Source organism: Chiloscyllium punctatum, chromosome 40 (genome assembly GCF_047496795.1).
Source record: "Chiloscyllium punctatum isolate Juve2018m chromosome 40, sChiPun1.3, whole genome shotgun sequence".
NCBI classification, from domain to species: Eukaryota; Metazoa; Chordata; class Chondrichthyes; order Orectolobiformes; family Hemiscylliidae; genus Chiloscyllium; species Chiloscyllium punctatum.
In genome coordinates this window covers 67,472,773-67,489,788 of record NC_092778.1, presented here as the reverse complement: position 1 = coordinate 67,489,788, position 17,016 = coordinate 67,472,773, and the positions used below count along the sequence as shown (strand labels likewise).

General features: G+C 45.6%; 1 protein-coding gene across 1 annotated transcript; it reads left to right on the top strand.

The window, feature by feature from the left end:
• Positions 1-1,426: 1,426 nt before the first annotated feature.
• arl6ip1 (ARL6 interacting reticulophagy regulator 1) lies at positions 1,427-16,146 on the top strand. Its single transcript, XM_072560183.1, has 6 exons — positions 1,427-1,554; positions 7,096-7,229; positions 9,549-9,668; positions 11,709-11,826; positions 12,408-12,492; positions 14,602-16,146. Exons 1-6 carry the CDS (start codon positions 1,513-1,515, stop codon positions 14,718-14,720), a joined length of 618 nt encoding a protein of 205 aa, XP_072416284.1. The 5' UTR covers positions 1,427-1,512; the 3' UTR covers positions 14,721-16,146.
• Positions 16,147-17,016: the final 870 nt, after the last annotated feature.

Sequence of the window (17,016 nt, the reverse complement as noted above, 5' to 3'; positions counted from 1 at the left end):
CTATCATGAAAGTCATTTTATTAAGGTTTCAGAAAAGAATGTTGTAGGTGTTCAAAATGTTATAGCTGGTGAGCCAACTGTACAAACAGTCACGAGGTCCAGTCCTGTCACCATTCTCTGGGAAGAATTTTCTAATACCTCCTTTACAATGATTCTTGTGGAGTTTACAGAACACTACTCAATAAGCTGACTTGGCTCTACCAGTTTTGGATATAGGATTACTTGATGCACAAGTTATTTTTTTGAAAGAAGCAGCCTAGCATGTCACTGACAAAGTTTTACTATCCTTCATTAATAAAGTACCCAAATTTCCACTTTTATACTGTCTATATCAACATTCCCTTTCTTCATAACTTGGTCCTTTATGATTCTGACCTGGGACTAGTTTTGCAGCTATTTCTGAGTTTTTTTGTGTATGGGGGTTGTGGGTGCTTTTAAAAATATTTCGTTGAAATGCACATCCAAAGCGATTAGATTGGCAACTCGGAATCTACTTCGTACCTGTGCAGGTGACAGACAGGAATTTTCAATGAAAAGCTAAGATTCGCAGAAGTCAAGGGACTTAATTTTTTCCAGACTTAGACTTCTGGAAAAAAATAAGTCAGACAATGAGTCCTGAAGAAGAACTTTGCCAGAAACATCGATTCTCCTACTCGGATGCTGCCTGGCCGGCTGTACTTTTCCAGCACCACTCTAATCTAGACAATGGGGCAAGATGACGGATCTGGAAACGATGGATTGTTACTCGATCCAAGCTATCCTCAGGTAATGATGTAATTAAGCAAATCTACTTGGAGCTAGAAACTACGCAGGGCAATAAACTGCAGTGTGAGCTCAGTCTGCTTTCAGAGATGGAAATAAATATGTAAATGACAGATCTGGTGCAGATGCTGTGGGGCTGTTCACCTGTAAGGCTGGCTGTGTGCTGCTGCCCTACAAATACTAAACAACTCTTACTCGCTCTAGTGATGCCACTAAACCCGAGGCAATGCTCACGGGTGACTGACTGACTCACTCCCACAGCCCGCACTGTCACCAGACGCTCCAGTTTGATTGACCAGTGTTTATTTTACTGGTTTGTGTCCGAGGATTTTAAAGAAAGTAGCCACAGAAATAAGTTTTCAGATTCTGGAAAATAGGAAACCTGCCAACGAACCAGTTTTGTTTGGGGAGGAATATCGAGCAGTTACTCTGACATTATTTACACGTGTCTGTGTTTCTAAATGGCCAAGCTCAGTCATTGTTCTACTTCCGTGAGATGGTCACATGGGAACGGTCACGTGGAGGCACACGTGACCAAGCAGGTCTTGGGGCGGGGCCACCGTGTTCATTTAAATACCGGCTGCGCGGATCACTAGAGCGGCGCCTCTACTGGCCAATCAGGTGTCATGCTCCGGTGGGACTCGGTCCAATCAGCAATACCGTGCGCGGTGACACGTGCGGAGCTAGACCAATAGGGGGTGAGCAGGCGCGCAGGCGCAGTAAACGGGCGTCGAGAAAGATCGAGCGGCGATGGCGAGCGGCGACGGAGACAATAAAAGCAGCAACCGCCTGGTGAGAGAATACACCCCCCTACCCCCCCCACACACACACCCACACACACACACACCCACCCACACCCCCCTACACCCCCCCCACACACACCCCCCTACACCCCCCCACACACACACCCACACACACACCCCCCTACACCCCCCCACACACACCCCCCTACACACACCCCACACACACCCCCCTACACCCCCCACACACACACCCACACCCACACACACCCACACACACACCCACACACACCCACACCCACACACACCCACACACACACCCACACACACACACACCCACCCACACACACACCCACCCACACCCCCCTACACACACCCCCCTACCCCCCCCACACACACACCCACACACCCACACACACACACACCCACCCACACACACACCCACCCACACCCCCCCTACACACACCCCCCTACCCCCCCCACACACACACCCACACACCCACACACACACACACCCACCCACACCCCCCTACACACACCCCCCTACACCCCCCCCACACACACACCCCTACACCCCCCCACACACACACCCACACCCACACACACCCCACACACACCCCCCTACACCCCCCCACACACACACCCACACACACACCCACACACACACCCCCCTACACCCCCCCACACACACACCCACACACACCCCACACACACCCCCCTACACCCCCCCACACACACACCCACACACACACCCACACACACACCCACACCCACACACACCCCACACACACCCCCCTACACCCCCCCACACACACACCCACACACACACCCCCCCACACACCCCCCCCCCACTCCCCTCACCCCTACACACACACACACACACACACACACACACACCCCCCACCCACACCCACACACCCACACACACCCCCACCCACACCCCCCTACACCTACCCACCCACACCCCCCACCCACACACACACCCACCCACACCCCCCTACACCTACCCACCCACACCCCCCACACACACACCCACCCACACCCCCCACCCACACACCCCCACACCCCACACCCCCCTACACACACACCTCCACCCCCTCATCCACACACACCCACACCCCCCCCACACCCCTCACCTACAGACACCTCCACCCCCCCACCCCCACACACACACCCCCCACCCCCACACACACACCCCCCCACACCACACCTCCAACCCCCACCCCCACACACACACCCCCCACCCCCACACACACACCCCCCACCCCCACACACCCACACACCCCCCACCCCCCACACCCACACACACACACCCCACCCACACACACACACCCCCACCCACACACACACACACCACCCACCCACACACACACCCCCCCCACCCACACACACACCCCCCCCACCCACACACACACCCCCCCCACCCACACACACCCCCCACCCCCACACACACACACCCCCCACCCCCACACACACACCCCCCCCACCCACCAACACCCCCCCCACCCACACACCCCCCACCCCCCCACCCACACACACACCCCCCACCCACACACACACCCCCCCCACCCACACACACACACCCCCCCCACCCACACACACACACCCCCCCCCACCCACACACCCCCCCCCCCACCCACACACACACACCCCCCCCACCCACACACACACCCCACACACACACACCCCACACACACACACCCCCCCCACCCACACACACACACACACCCCACCCCCACACACACACACCCCCCACCCCCACACACACACACCCCCACCCACACACACACACCCCCCCCCCACCCACACACACACCCCCCCCACCCACACACACACACCCCACCCACACACACACACCCCCCCCACCCCCACACACACACACCCCCACACCCACACACACACACCCCCCACCCACACACACACCCCCCCCCACCCACACACACACCCCCCCCACACACACACACACCCCCCCCACCCACACACACACACACCCCCCCCACCCACACACACACACCCCCCCCACCCCCACACACACACACCCCCACACCCACACCCCCCTACACCCCTCACCTACAGACACCTCCACCCCCCCCACCCACACACACACACACACACACCCCACCCCCACACACACACACACACACCCCCACCCCCCCCACACACACACACCCCACCCCCACCCCCCCCACCAACACCCCCCCCCACCCACACACACCCACACCCACACACCCCACCACCCCCACACCCACACACCCACCCCCACCACACCCACCCCCCCCACCCACCCACCCCCCCCACCCCCCTACACCCACCCCCACCCACACACCCCCCCCCTACACCCACCCCCACCCACACACACCCCCCCACACCCACTCCCACACACACACCCACACACACCCCTCACCCCCCACACCCACACCCCCCACCCCCCTCACCTACAGACACCTCCACCCCCCCACCCACACACACACACACACCCCACCCCCACCCCCCCACACCCCCACCAACACCCCCCCACCCACACACACACACACCCCACTCACACACCCCCCACCCCCCCACACACACCCCACCCACACCCCCCCTCACCCCCACACACACCCCCACCCACACACACCCCCACCCACACACACCCCCACCCACACACACCCCCACCCACACACACCCCCACCCACACACACCCCCACCCACACACACCCCACACCCCCACAACCTCCACACATGCCCCCTACCCACACCCCACACACCCCCCACCCATTCCACACGCACACCCACCCCCCTACACACACCACCCTCCCCACCCTCCTCACTCCCCCGGGGGGCAGCCCCCATGTCCCCTTAACACCGCTCACCCAATATCAGAGACAATAGGGAGGGGGTGGGGTGGGGATGAGGGTGAGGGTTGAGGTAGTAGAGGTTTGGGGGAGGATAAGGGAGTGAGTGGGAGGAGGAGGGAGGGCAGTGGGATTTGGTGGGGGAGGGGAGTTGTCATGGGGTTATGATGGGGACAGTGTGGGTGAAGGGGTAGGGAGTTGAGGCGGGGGGAAAGAGTGTGGGTTGCTGAGGGGGAGAGGGTGGTGGTGGATCTCTGGCCAGAGCTTCGGACTTGTATTTGGGACCGTGCTTTGGGCAGGGAGACAGTAACCCGGTGATGATGGCCGTTTCTTTTCTGTCTTAGAGAATTAAAAATTCTCTCAAAATCTCTAACAGCCCAGATTTCTGATTGTATGACATCAGTTACAAAATCTCTCATAATTTGTTTGAGTTGTCACCTCTATTGGCTAGAAAAATGTTACATTCATCTTAATCAGGTTTTGTGTGTCTGCCAATTTGATTAATGACCAGTTTACCCCTCTGGCTATCATTTTCTATCTTGAGCCACAGTCTGACTCCAAATCAACTCCTCCATCCAGTATTCTGACTTCCACATCTGCAATTTGACCTTTTCTGGCCTTCATTCAAGTTTCTGTGAGCTGAAACCCTCATCCATGTTTGTGGTACTTACTCACTGTGAATATTGCAGCCCTCCCACTGAAATCCACCATTTCCACCCTGCAGAAACGTGCACTTATCCAAACTCTCCAGCCTGTGTCATGGCATGTATTGTGGGCGGCACGGTGGCACAGTGGTTAGCACTGCTGCCTCACAGCGCCAGAGACCCGGGTTCAATTCCCGCCTCAGGCGACTGACTGTGTGGAGTTTGCACGTTCTCCCCGTGTCTGCGTGGGTTTCCTCCGGGTGCTCCGGTTTCCTCCCACACTCCAAAGATGTGCAGGTCAGGTGAATTGGCCATGGTAAATTGCCCGTAGTGTTAGGTAAGGGGTAGATGTAAGGGTATGGGTGGGTTGCGCTTCGGCGGGGCGGTGTGGACTTGTTGGGCCGAAGGGCCTGTTTCCACATTGTAAGTAATCTAATCTAATCTAAATCCCACTCGCCCATTATCTCCCTGCTCACAGAATATTCCTGTCAGATAAAGCCTTCATTTCAAAATTTTCATCCTTGTGTTCAAATTTCACTGTAGCTTTTCTCCACTGAAGGAAAATGGCATCCTTGTCTCCCTGAGTTCCTTTACCCTTTGAGAATTCCCTTTCTAAATCTCTCCTCTTTAGGTTCTTGTGTAAAACTTATCTCTGACCAAGATCTTGGTCTTCTGTCTCCTGGTTTTCTGCCTAATGTGTTTCAAAACGTGTGGTGCTGGAAAAGCTTAGTAGGTCAGACAGCATCTGAGGAGCAGGAGAATAGACCATTCGGGCATAAGCCCTTCATCAGGAATGTTCCATCAACTTCCTTATGAAGGGTTATGCCTGAAACGGCACTCTCCTGCTCCTCGGATGCTGTGTGACCTGCTGCGCTTTTCCATACCTTTCGACTCTGATCTCCAGAATCTGCAGTCCTCACTTTCTCCTCATGAAATCTGTTGTTAAAGTGGCTATTTTATCGGTTCCATGGTTTTATAAAAACATTTGCTTTTAATCCATCATATTTCTTTGTTTCTGGGGTAGGAGCTTTGATATTTTGGGGGGCAAATTTGGAACGAGCAGTTGCTGTCTCTTTTCTGGGGAAGATTCTTTGTTTTGATTGGGATTTGTGCAGCTTGCAGTCGCTGGATGATGCAGTCTCCTGCAGGAATACACAAAGAGGCAATGGTGATGTCACAAACAGCAATGTACTTATCTTGAACTCAGGCTGGGCTGCCTCATTCAATATTCTATCGTGTTACACTCCTATGATTTATATGTAAGACATGTCAGACTCTCAAATTATCAGGGAAAGTCGAGGCATTCTGTATCATGTGATTAGGACTGAAATTATGCAAAACGTAATAGTTTCACCACATTTAAAATGGCCATCTCCTTTAATATATTTATCTGTTCAGCGCTAGTGTAAATTAAAAATTTCTCTGGTTGATTTTAATCAATCACAAAAGATTCTCAAAGAAGGACATGTGACCAGTGATATATAACATTTCAGCGCAGTGTTATACTCAGCAAGCAGTCATCGCTGAAAGCGTTGATACAGATTTTGTCACATTCTTATGGAGATTTTCCATCCATAAAATTTAGTTGTCGAAGGAAGTAGTGGAGGTGGGTAAACTTTAAAAAGACATTTGGATGTGTACATGAATAAGAAAGGTTTAGAGGGAATTGGGCCAAATGCTGGCAAACGGGACTAGATTCGGTTAGGATATCTGGTCAGCATGGACGAGTTGATCCGAAGGGTCTGTTTCCATGCTGTATAACGCTGACTGTATTTGAAATATATTTATTGGAGTTTGTGTTTGACTGTTGTAAATTGAGAGTTCAACAAACCTAAAGACAGAGGTGACCTTTGAACCGTGAAAGTTCAATCAGGTATTTGCCCCATCTGATTCACAATGTTGCCTGATGTTTTTACCATACAATCAGCAATTATGATGATTATTCAAAACATCAAATATTCATAAGGTTTCCACTTTGGCACCATTAATGGGATGAACAAATGTTATGTGGATGAGTTATGTGTGTTTTTTTTAATACTAATTAGGAATATTACTATATCCCATTGTTTAAATCAATATTAAAACAGAACTCTTGACATTGACTTGATTTTTCAGGCTGCAGAAACTGCCCAGCTTGAAGAACATTTAGAGGGCTGGGGAGAAGTGATGCTTGCTGCAGATCGTGTCCTGCGTTGGGAGAAACCCTGGTTTCCTGCTGTAATGATGCTGGGTGTATCAGTGGTATTTTTGTAAGTATTGAGGTAGAGTCTGCATTTACATTGTGCCCTTTTTCATGAAAATCTATTCCAAAGCGCTTTGCATAGTTCTAATCAGATGCAAAATGGACATTGACCCAAAGAAAGGGTTTGGCACAGATGACTCAAAGCTAGAGAGTTTTAATGGGGGGAAAGGTGAGTTTAAGAAAGATCTTTAACCGAGGGGAGAGAGAAGTGAGTCAGGGGCTTCTAGTGAGAAGACTCCTGAAGGCATGTTTGTTCATTCTGGGCAGGAGAGAAGTAAGTTATTAGATTGCAGGATATTTAGTGATTCTCCTGTTGAAGTGTTTTTCTGCAAGTTAAGAAACTCTATAATTGTGGAATTCCTGCTGTTTCGCCTGTTGGAACTCGTCCCGGTGTAAACCTTAACACCAGATAATACCAGCCCAACTAGTTTAATTCTCACAGCTCAGACAAAGCAGAGATTATGAACCCAGAGTTACTACTGGGTGTTTTGTTAATGTTTTCTCTTTATTCTTTCATGGGTATTCTGATTAATATTTGTTGTCCAGTCCTAACTGCCCTTGAACTGAGTGGCTTGCTTAGCCTTTTCAAAGGGCATTTGAGAACTGTGGGCCAGGTCTTGCAAATGCTCAACCAGGTAAAGGAAATTAGTACACCAGATTGCTTTAAAAGTGTATGGATGACAGTTTCATGGTCACTACGACTTATAGGGTGAGAGAAATTTGGGGTGGGGGGGGTTTGATCTGTTTTCTGCAGTTCACATTTAAGCTTCAATCCAGACTTTAACTGAAAACTAAAGGATTTACCTTTATGCAGGTTTCATTAATGTTAAAGACTTGATGACAGGGAGTTCATTAAAAATGAGTTCCATCTCCAGTTGAAAGAAGGATCTCTCATGAAGATGCCTTTTATCGGTGGAAACAGGTAGTAGGTTAACAATACTGTTAGCAATACCTCCTCCTGTACTGTCGAGGCATGACTGATGATCCACGAGATTAGCTATGTTAATTCTGTAAATAATCATCATTTCATGTGACTGCTGTAGGGTAACATTTAGATGGTGTGAAATTTATTTTCATTTTGTGGTAACCCACTTGTTCAGTTTCTCAGCTGTGTTCATGATATGTTGGTGTCAGCAGATATTTACAGTTAGCAACCAACTTTACACAGTACTATTAAGGTTCCAGTTTAGCAGATTTACGTTCCACGTAAAGGATGGGCAAACTCTTTCCAACTATTTTGCCCCCTTGTTTAATTATACTGTAATAAAGCTTAATGCTGTACAAAAGATGAATATTGTCTGTATTAGTATGAATAAAACTGCCAAATAACAACTTAGTAACAATGCTTATCGTGGTCATGGTTTCAGTTGCCAGCAAGTTCATGATTAAGATATGGTTGTTAATCTCCAGAACTTGCTGGTTAACTCTATACTGTGCTGTTTATTTTGCAGACTTGCACTGAACTCCCTCATCTTTAAGAACTCGGTGGATTTATATGCTGGTTGTCAAATAAATTCTCAACAGAAGCTTAGGGCTGATGTTAAGTGCAAATAACTGTTTTATGTGATCACCTGTTGCTGCAGTAGCAGTTGACTTCTCTTGCATGCAAGAGTTGAGTACAATAAATATTGGGTTTATGAGGTAGATCTCAGTGAGATAAATATTTGACTTGTTTTTAACACCATCTCGGATATAATGTGGGCTGTAAAAACTTGTTAGGGAGTTCTAAAATTTAGTTTGTGTTTATCTTTTCATTTACGTAGCACTCCAACAGCTCTCATGATGAATAGCATTTAAAATGTTGTGACTTATGTCGGCAAACATAACTCAGCATCCTGTGCTTGCATGTTAAATAACTCCAAAGAAAAGACTTAGCCAATTCAGTAAATACTCTGGACATTTTCTCCTCAACTTCCGAAGGCAATCAGAAAAGTTTCAGGAGTTTACAGAACACTCATAACAGTGGAACCAGCCTGTTTGTAAATGCCTGCAGTAAATCCATATCCATTCTGTGTTCTGTTAATTTCTGGCATTTAATTTAATATTTTTGTCAATTTGAGATTTTCTTCTGTTCACTTTAAATATCTATAACCTGCCAATTATAAATGAACATTGATATTCTGATTGCTTGGCTAATGATGGAAGCTTAAATCAATGTTTAGTAGCCTCAGTAAATTCTTCAGGATTAGATTCTGTGATAATTGAATTATCACATTACCCACCTCCTCACCTTGCCCTCCCTGCCAACAGTTGCATTTGAAAATATAAAATAAACAAAGAAATACTGTAGTTGGCATAATTTCTACAATGTGATTTCCCTTCACAGACTAATCTACTGGCTGGATCCTTCAGTGCTGACTGGTGTTTCATGTGCCATTATGATCATTTGTTTGGCAGATTACTTAGTTCCAACTGTTGCTTCCAGGATGTTTGGATCCAACAAATGGTGAGAGATTATTTCACACTTCCAGTTAGTGACAATCTGGCCATTTGTCTGAATTCTGTTGTCCATTCACTTTGCTAAATTTGTCATAAGTTTAATTTATTTAAAAAATATAATTAAACTCTGATGTTGTAGAGCTCTCTTGTGGGTGGAGCCAGATCTGAATTCAGTCCAAAGTGATGGGAAACTCCTGACTTGAGGTGATCTTTTCATCCTACCTCAGCCTTGCCGGCTGGTGTAGCTATTCTTCAGTCCAGCAGAACACTGTCCATCTTCACCAAATGGCCATGTGCATGTTTAGAGTCATAGAGATATACAGCACGGAAACAGACCCTTCAGTCCAACTCATCCATGCCAAGCAGGTATCCCAACCTAATATAGGCCCATTTTCCAGCGCTAGGTCCATATCCCTCTAAAAGATGCCTTTTAAATGTTGTAATTGTACCAGCCTCCACCACTTCCTCTGGCAGCTCATTCCATACACGTACCACCCTCTGTATGAAAAAGTTGCCCCTTAGGTCCTCTTTTAAATCTTGCCCCCCCCCCCAAACCCCCACTTTAGTTTTGGACTCCCCGACTCCAGGGAAAAGACCTTGTCTATTTACTCTATCCATACCCCTCATGATTTTATAAACCTCTATAAAGGTCACCCCTCAGCCTCTGACGCTCCAGGGAAAACAGCCCCAGCCTGTTCAACGACTCCCTGTAGCTCAAATCCTCCAACCCTGGCAACATCCTTGTAAATCTTTTCTGAACCCTTTCAAGTTTTACAACATCCTTCCAATAGGAGGGAAAGCAGAATTGCACACAGTATTCCAAAAGTTGCCTAACCAATGTACTGTACAGCCGCAGCATGACCTCTCAACTCCTGTACTCAATGATCTGACTAATAAAGGAAAGCATACCAAATGCCGACTTCACTATCCTGTCTACATGCGACTCCACTTTCAAAGAACTATGAACCTCCACTCCAAGGTCTCTTTGTTTAGCAACGCTCCCCATGTCCTTAGCATTAATTATATAAGTCCTACCCTGATTTGCCTTTCCAAAATGTAGCACCTCACTTTTTCTGCCACTCCCAGCCCGTTGACCCATCTGATCAAGGACCCATTGTACGCTGAGGTAACCTTCTTCACTGTACAGTACACCTCCAGTTTTGCAAACTTACTTACTACACCTCCTGTGTTAATATCCAAATCATTTATATAAATGACGAAAAGCAGTGGACCTCGCACTGAACCTTGTGGCACACCACTGGTCACAGGCCTCCAGTCTGAAAAATAGCCCTCCACCACCACCCTCTGTCTTCTACCTTTGAGCCAATTCTGTATCCAAATGGCTAGTTCTCCCTGTATTCCTTGAGATCTAACCTTGCTAATCAGTCTCCCATAAGGAACCTTGTCAAACACTTTAGTAAGGTCTACATAGATGATGTCCCAACAGGATTGTTGGATATTACTTTCGGGGTAGGGAAGGGAGGGGGAGTGGGGGGGTGCGCGGAGGGGACCTATAGCTATAGGAAAAGTTCATAACAAATAGTTCTGATATAAAAGTTTTTATTTAAAATGTTCTATGCTGTACTTTGTTTGGAAAGGTTGTACTGTTTTTGAGCACACTGTATTCCTTGTACAGAGATGTGGATTGTATTAAACAGTTGGGATTTGCATAAACAGTACAGACTAAGAATTTAAAATATTTGACTCGTGGAGAGATGTGAAGGCTGAGATTTATTACTTATATTTGTAGATTGAGCTTATCCCTAGTGTCAAGTAATGTTAAAGAAACTTGAAAACTTAAGGTACTAGAAAGGAGGGTGAGGGTGAGAATTTTTACCAAACTTGTAACGGCATTTGGAAGCACAGTACTTTTGTGTGCACTGGGATGTGCCATAAAGCTCTCCTTACCTATCCGCTTGCTGACTACTTTGTAATTTTGAAACCACCTAACAGAGAGACGATTTTCTTTTGAACAAATTGACACGGGTGTTGTTATGTCAAGGTTTGTGCAGTCTTGAAATGCTTCATCTTTTGCTCGGATCAACAGGACTACGGAGCAGCAACAACGCTTTCATGAAATCTGCAGCAATCTGGTGAAGACTCAGCGTTGGATTGTGGGCTGGTGGAGACGTTTGTTTGCTCTGAAGGAGGAAAAGCCTAAAATGGTACGCGGTATGCAGAATTCTCCCAGTCAATGAACAGAACTCTGTTTTTTTTAAAAACCCTTGGCTTAATTCCTCATGTTTTGCCATGGCCTGCAATTTAAAACACGGATGTAGTAAAAATGGTTTCTTTTAACAAATGCTCAGAGGCTCTTTCCCCATTGTTTTTATATACAATTACGTTTTTGTAATGGACTTGAAATTCAATGAGTAAGATTTGAACTTTACCCACATAGCTGTTGAAACCCCTCTTTTTTTTTGCTGAACAATTAAGTATTTAATTGCAAGCCTTTGACCTGACACACTTTGCTTTTATCCTGTGGGTGGCAACAGGTCTTTATTTGGTTTTCTCCCATCAAATACAATATGGCTAAATGTACTTGAGGGATGTATTGTTCAGTGCGTTTTCCCCAGATAATGTGCTAATCCTGCTGGCTGCTAGTGTTATGTAGGGTCATCACTAATCAACTTGTCATGATAATCTTCCGAACTCAGAATAATGGAGGAACATTACCCACCTCCTATTATGGAGTACAAAACTTGCCTATTAAGCAGAATGTAATTTCTAATATTCTTTGCTTTAGTATTTCATGACTGCGGTAAGTGTTCTCTCTGTGGTGGCTTGGATTGGGCAGCAGGTTCACAACCTCTTCCTCACCTATTTGATTGGTAAGTTGTTAATGAGTTTTCATTTTATCATTTGCCTCGTTAATTGTGAAATCTGGGAATTCTGTATTGAGATGGTCATACAGCTTGGAAACAGACCCTTCAGTCCAACTAGTCCCAATTATTCTGTCCAATTATTCCTAAAATAAACTAGTCCCACTTGCCAGCATTTGGCCCATATTTGATTATTTTGGATCAAGAGCTGGCCCTTGGTATTTATACCCTGTGTCCAGGTCAGGTTGAATTTTGCAGTGTGACATTGCACTCCTGAAGTAGATGTTGTACCGTATTAAATCAGGTACACACCAGGTGAGGCCTTCTAAAGTACACTGTTTCATTATGAATTCTTTTCTCTTCCTGAGCTGGAGTCCTGTTGTGAAATTCATCAATGAATGTGACCGAAAAAATAATTTCCTTGACTGACCCACCCAAGTTGATAAGCTGTTTTTACAAATGGACTCTCGCTTTCACTAAGGCTCTGCTTAGTCATTCTGATTTAACGCAGTCGAAGTGGAGAGTAATGCAGACTGTGAAGCAGGAGGCCCGCCTCACCTATCCTTTTCAGCTTTTGTAATCATATCCTAGAAAATCATACATTTCTCATGGATCTCATTTTCCCACTTGAAAGGGCAATGGTTCAGTTATCAGCCAGTTTTATTGGATCAGAGTGGTGCTGGAAAAGCACAGCAGGTCAGGCAGCATCCGAGGAGCAGGAAAATCGACGTTTCAGGCAAAAGCCCTTTATCAGGAAAGAGGGGCTTTTGCCTGAAACGTCGATTTTCCTGCACCTCGGATGCTGCCTGAACTGCTTTGCTTTTCCAGAATCTGGTTTCCAACATTTGCTGTCATTGTTTTTACCTAGCCAGTTTTATTGGGCATGGTCACAGCCTGGCCCTTGTGTGGAGAGAATGTGAATCACCAAGCCAGGCCTGGATTTTTGTCGAGACCTTACTCCATATGGACATGGACTGCTGCAGTATCTGCGAGGTCATGAACAATGTTGAACATCATGCAATCATTAATGAGCCTCCCCATTTTTGATTAGTAAAGCAGCTGAAGATATTTGGGTCTAGGGCATACGTTCTGAGGAAAAAGGATTCGCATGGCTCAGTGGTAGTGTCCATATTTCCGAGCTAGGTTACCTGGATTCAAGTCCCACCTGCTCCAGTGTGTGTCTAACATCTTTGAACAAGTTGTTTAACAGAGCTGTATTCTGGAGAACTCCTGTCGAGATGTCCTTTGTGTCCATCATTAGCTATGTTTTTATTCTTCTAAAAATTTAAGCAGACTTACCCCACCCTGCCTGAGTGATACATTGACTTTTAGGGCAGGCAAGTTGGTCCTTAAGTACATCCATGTGATGGAAAGTACACTTGGTGAATTATACCTGCTGGCCGCTTCCAAAGCCAAACCAATTACTGCCCCAGGCTCCTTGTGCTGGAAAAGGAATTCTTCTTTGGTTTGGGAGGGTGGGTAAGATCAGAAGTATGTTCAAGTTAGATTAGTCTGCAGCAACGTCTCCTGATGCTACGGTAGACTGTGGGGCAGTTTCACGTGTGTGCTCACTTGGAACTGCACGTGTGCATTGTTCCAGACCTCCTCTACTCCTCGGCTTTCCCCGACCCCTTCATTCGTGGCCCTATCTGTTAATGCACATGTGCATGGTCACAGAGGGAGGGCACATATGCCCTGCAGTCTCAGTAAATGTAACCTGGAAAGTTGACTGAGCATTTTAGATTTTACTTTGCATCTACTTTTAATAGATTACAGAACCTAGAATGATAGCAGCAGCAATTAAATAAACTTGAAGCTTTTTAATTTGACATTTCTTCAGCTGTGAGTTTTTATTCTAACTAAAATGTAACATGAGGAAAAAATAAAGCTAGCACTTTATTAAATTTTGAAACATCTTCCTCGGATTTTAAGACTGGTCTTGTTTTAAACAGGCGACTTGTATTTCTCTGTTACTGTTGTAATCTGATAGAATGTGCTTTTTGTTTTGCTCACTTCCTTCAACCACATTAATATAATCTAATGAAGGCAGTTCTTATCATGAGAGTTATCAGTTTCCTTCCTTCTTCACAGTATAAAATAACCTCTTGTTGTTTTCAGTGAGTTTCATACTCTTGTTTCCCGGTCTGAATCGGCATCGACTGATCACAAAATATGTGGGAATGGCTAGGCGCGAAATTAACAAGCTCCTGAAGCAAAAAGAGAAGAAAAGTGAATAATGCAAACTGGATTTGTCACCATTATAAATGAATTTGATGACTTGTGACCTTAGTTGGCAATTTTCTTGCTGAATCAAAAAAGTACAGCTCCTAGTGTGTGTTCAGCTATAATATCTGCATTTGGAGGGGAAAAGAGAAGGCAAAGTATGTGTTTGTATAGCAAATGGGCATGATACAGCAAGGTTTATTTTCTCATTATTTCAGATCAGGAGTTGCTATTTAGTTCTCAACCAATGTTTTCTCTCCTTGTATTTGTGATGTTTTGAATTTTTGTTCCAGCCATGACTGCACTGAAAGTTTAACCAGAAACTACTTTGTTACTTGGAATTGTGGAGTTGCTTGATATCTGTGCAATCACCTGTATTCTTGCTAGAGCATTTGCATGCAAGTGGGAACCAGTTGTCAGTATCAGAAACAGTATATTCACTATGACTACTGTGTGTAATTGTATGTTTGAAGTCACATGTAAATAAGGCTGTGTTTTGCTCTCTGTAAATGTTTTTATGTATATTTGTGGTTAATGTACATTTTAGTTGTTTTTAACTATATCCTTTGAGGGTTCTTGCTCAACAAAGCACTGAACAGGTGGTTTACACAGAAATCAACATTAATTCATCTTCCATCGACTCAAAGCTGTAATCACCTCAGTGTGTGGGAAGTAAGCAACATGTCTAGCCTCATCAATACATGTACATTGCCATGCATGGTCATGTCATCAGCTAATCTTTACTGGAGATTCATCTGTTTCATTTGAATTGCAATGAATTAAGTGAAAGTCCACCTCCAAGTGGAGAAGGGCATTCTTTTGATGCCTCTTGTTTGGCTGGGTATTGATCATTCTTTTTCATGCCATCTTTCCTGATGCTGCATCATGTGTTTCTGCTGAGGAAAGTGAAACAACAGGAATTCTGAAGGGAACTGTTTTGAAAGTACAGTGACATCCTTCTTTTGGGGTTCTTTAGTCTTGCTGACGGTGTACAGCTAATTGTTCTGGGTCATTACACTCCTGAATTTCACTGACCGATATCATATTTGCTCAGTATTGTCCTTTATCCTTAACAGGGTAATACAGATTTACTATCTTTGCTTTCCCCTTGCTCCTCAACTAAACTCATAACCTTCTAAAGCTATTATTCTGATTGCTGCAGGTTTCCTCTTTGTGAAAGGCTGGCTTGCCTCCTTTCAGAAATTATTTGGAGAAAAAAATTTTAATCTTTACAATGAAGCTTGTGTTAGCTTTTCAGCGATTACAGTTGATGATAAAAATGCACGTTAAAAATGTAATAGATGTTAAATTGTGTATTCAATGGGAAGAAGTAGCTATAATTGATCTTTCTAAAATGTTATACTTCTAATGTTCTAATACTATTTAATACATTTCAGAGTTGAGCCTGAAGCAAAATCTAATAAAGTGTTCTGTAACTCAGTGTTTGTTTTCATGTCTACTCAAAGTAATCAATAATTCTAATATTATTATATTTAAATACTTAAAACTAATTGTTTTATTTTATTCAGGGTACTGTGTTATCTGGCTGATTTTTAGCACCAGAACCAAATCATGAATAACTAGCCCAATGGATTGTTCTTATTCCCAGTTTGTAATTTGAACAGTAGTGCAATGGTTTATTCATTGCAGGTTTTAGGGAAGCATTGACCTAGATTTTCTGCTGATAGTCATAATTCAGTTGGAGTTGGGAGGTGCACATGGGAACCCTGTGGAATCCCTATTGAAGGAAATGCCCAGGAAATTGAAGATTCTGTAGGACAATTTCTCTCCACCTGGAACATTCCAAATCTCTCCATTTAAACTGGAGAATTCAGAGAGTTCAGATGAAATTATAGATGCATATAGCACAGAAAAGACCCTTTGGGCCATCTGGCATATCTACCACTAAATGTATGCTAATCCTAGTCTCTACATGTGACCCATATTCTTGAAAGTTGTGGTATCTGAAGTGTTCACTCAAATGTTTTTAGGCTTTCTAAGATTTCTGGCCTCCACTACCTTCCCAGGCAGTGCATTCCAGATTTCCCACCACCTGCTGAGCAAAAACGTTTTTCTTCCCCAAATCCTGTCAATCTCCTGCCCCTTACCTTAAAAGTATGCTCCCTTGTGGTTGACCCCTCAACCAAGGGGAACAGCTGCTCTCTTCACCCTGTCCATACCCCTCACTCTTACATCCCCCATCTCTGCGCTCATGAAAACAATCCTAGTCTCTCTAGTCTCTCCTTATAGTAACATCCTCTGGTGCTATCACATCCTTCCTGTAGTGAGCACATGGTACTCCAGCTGTGG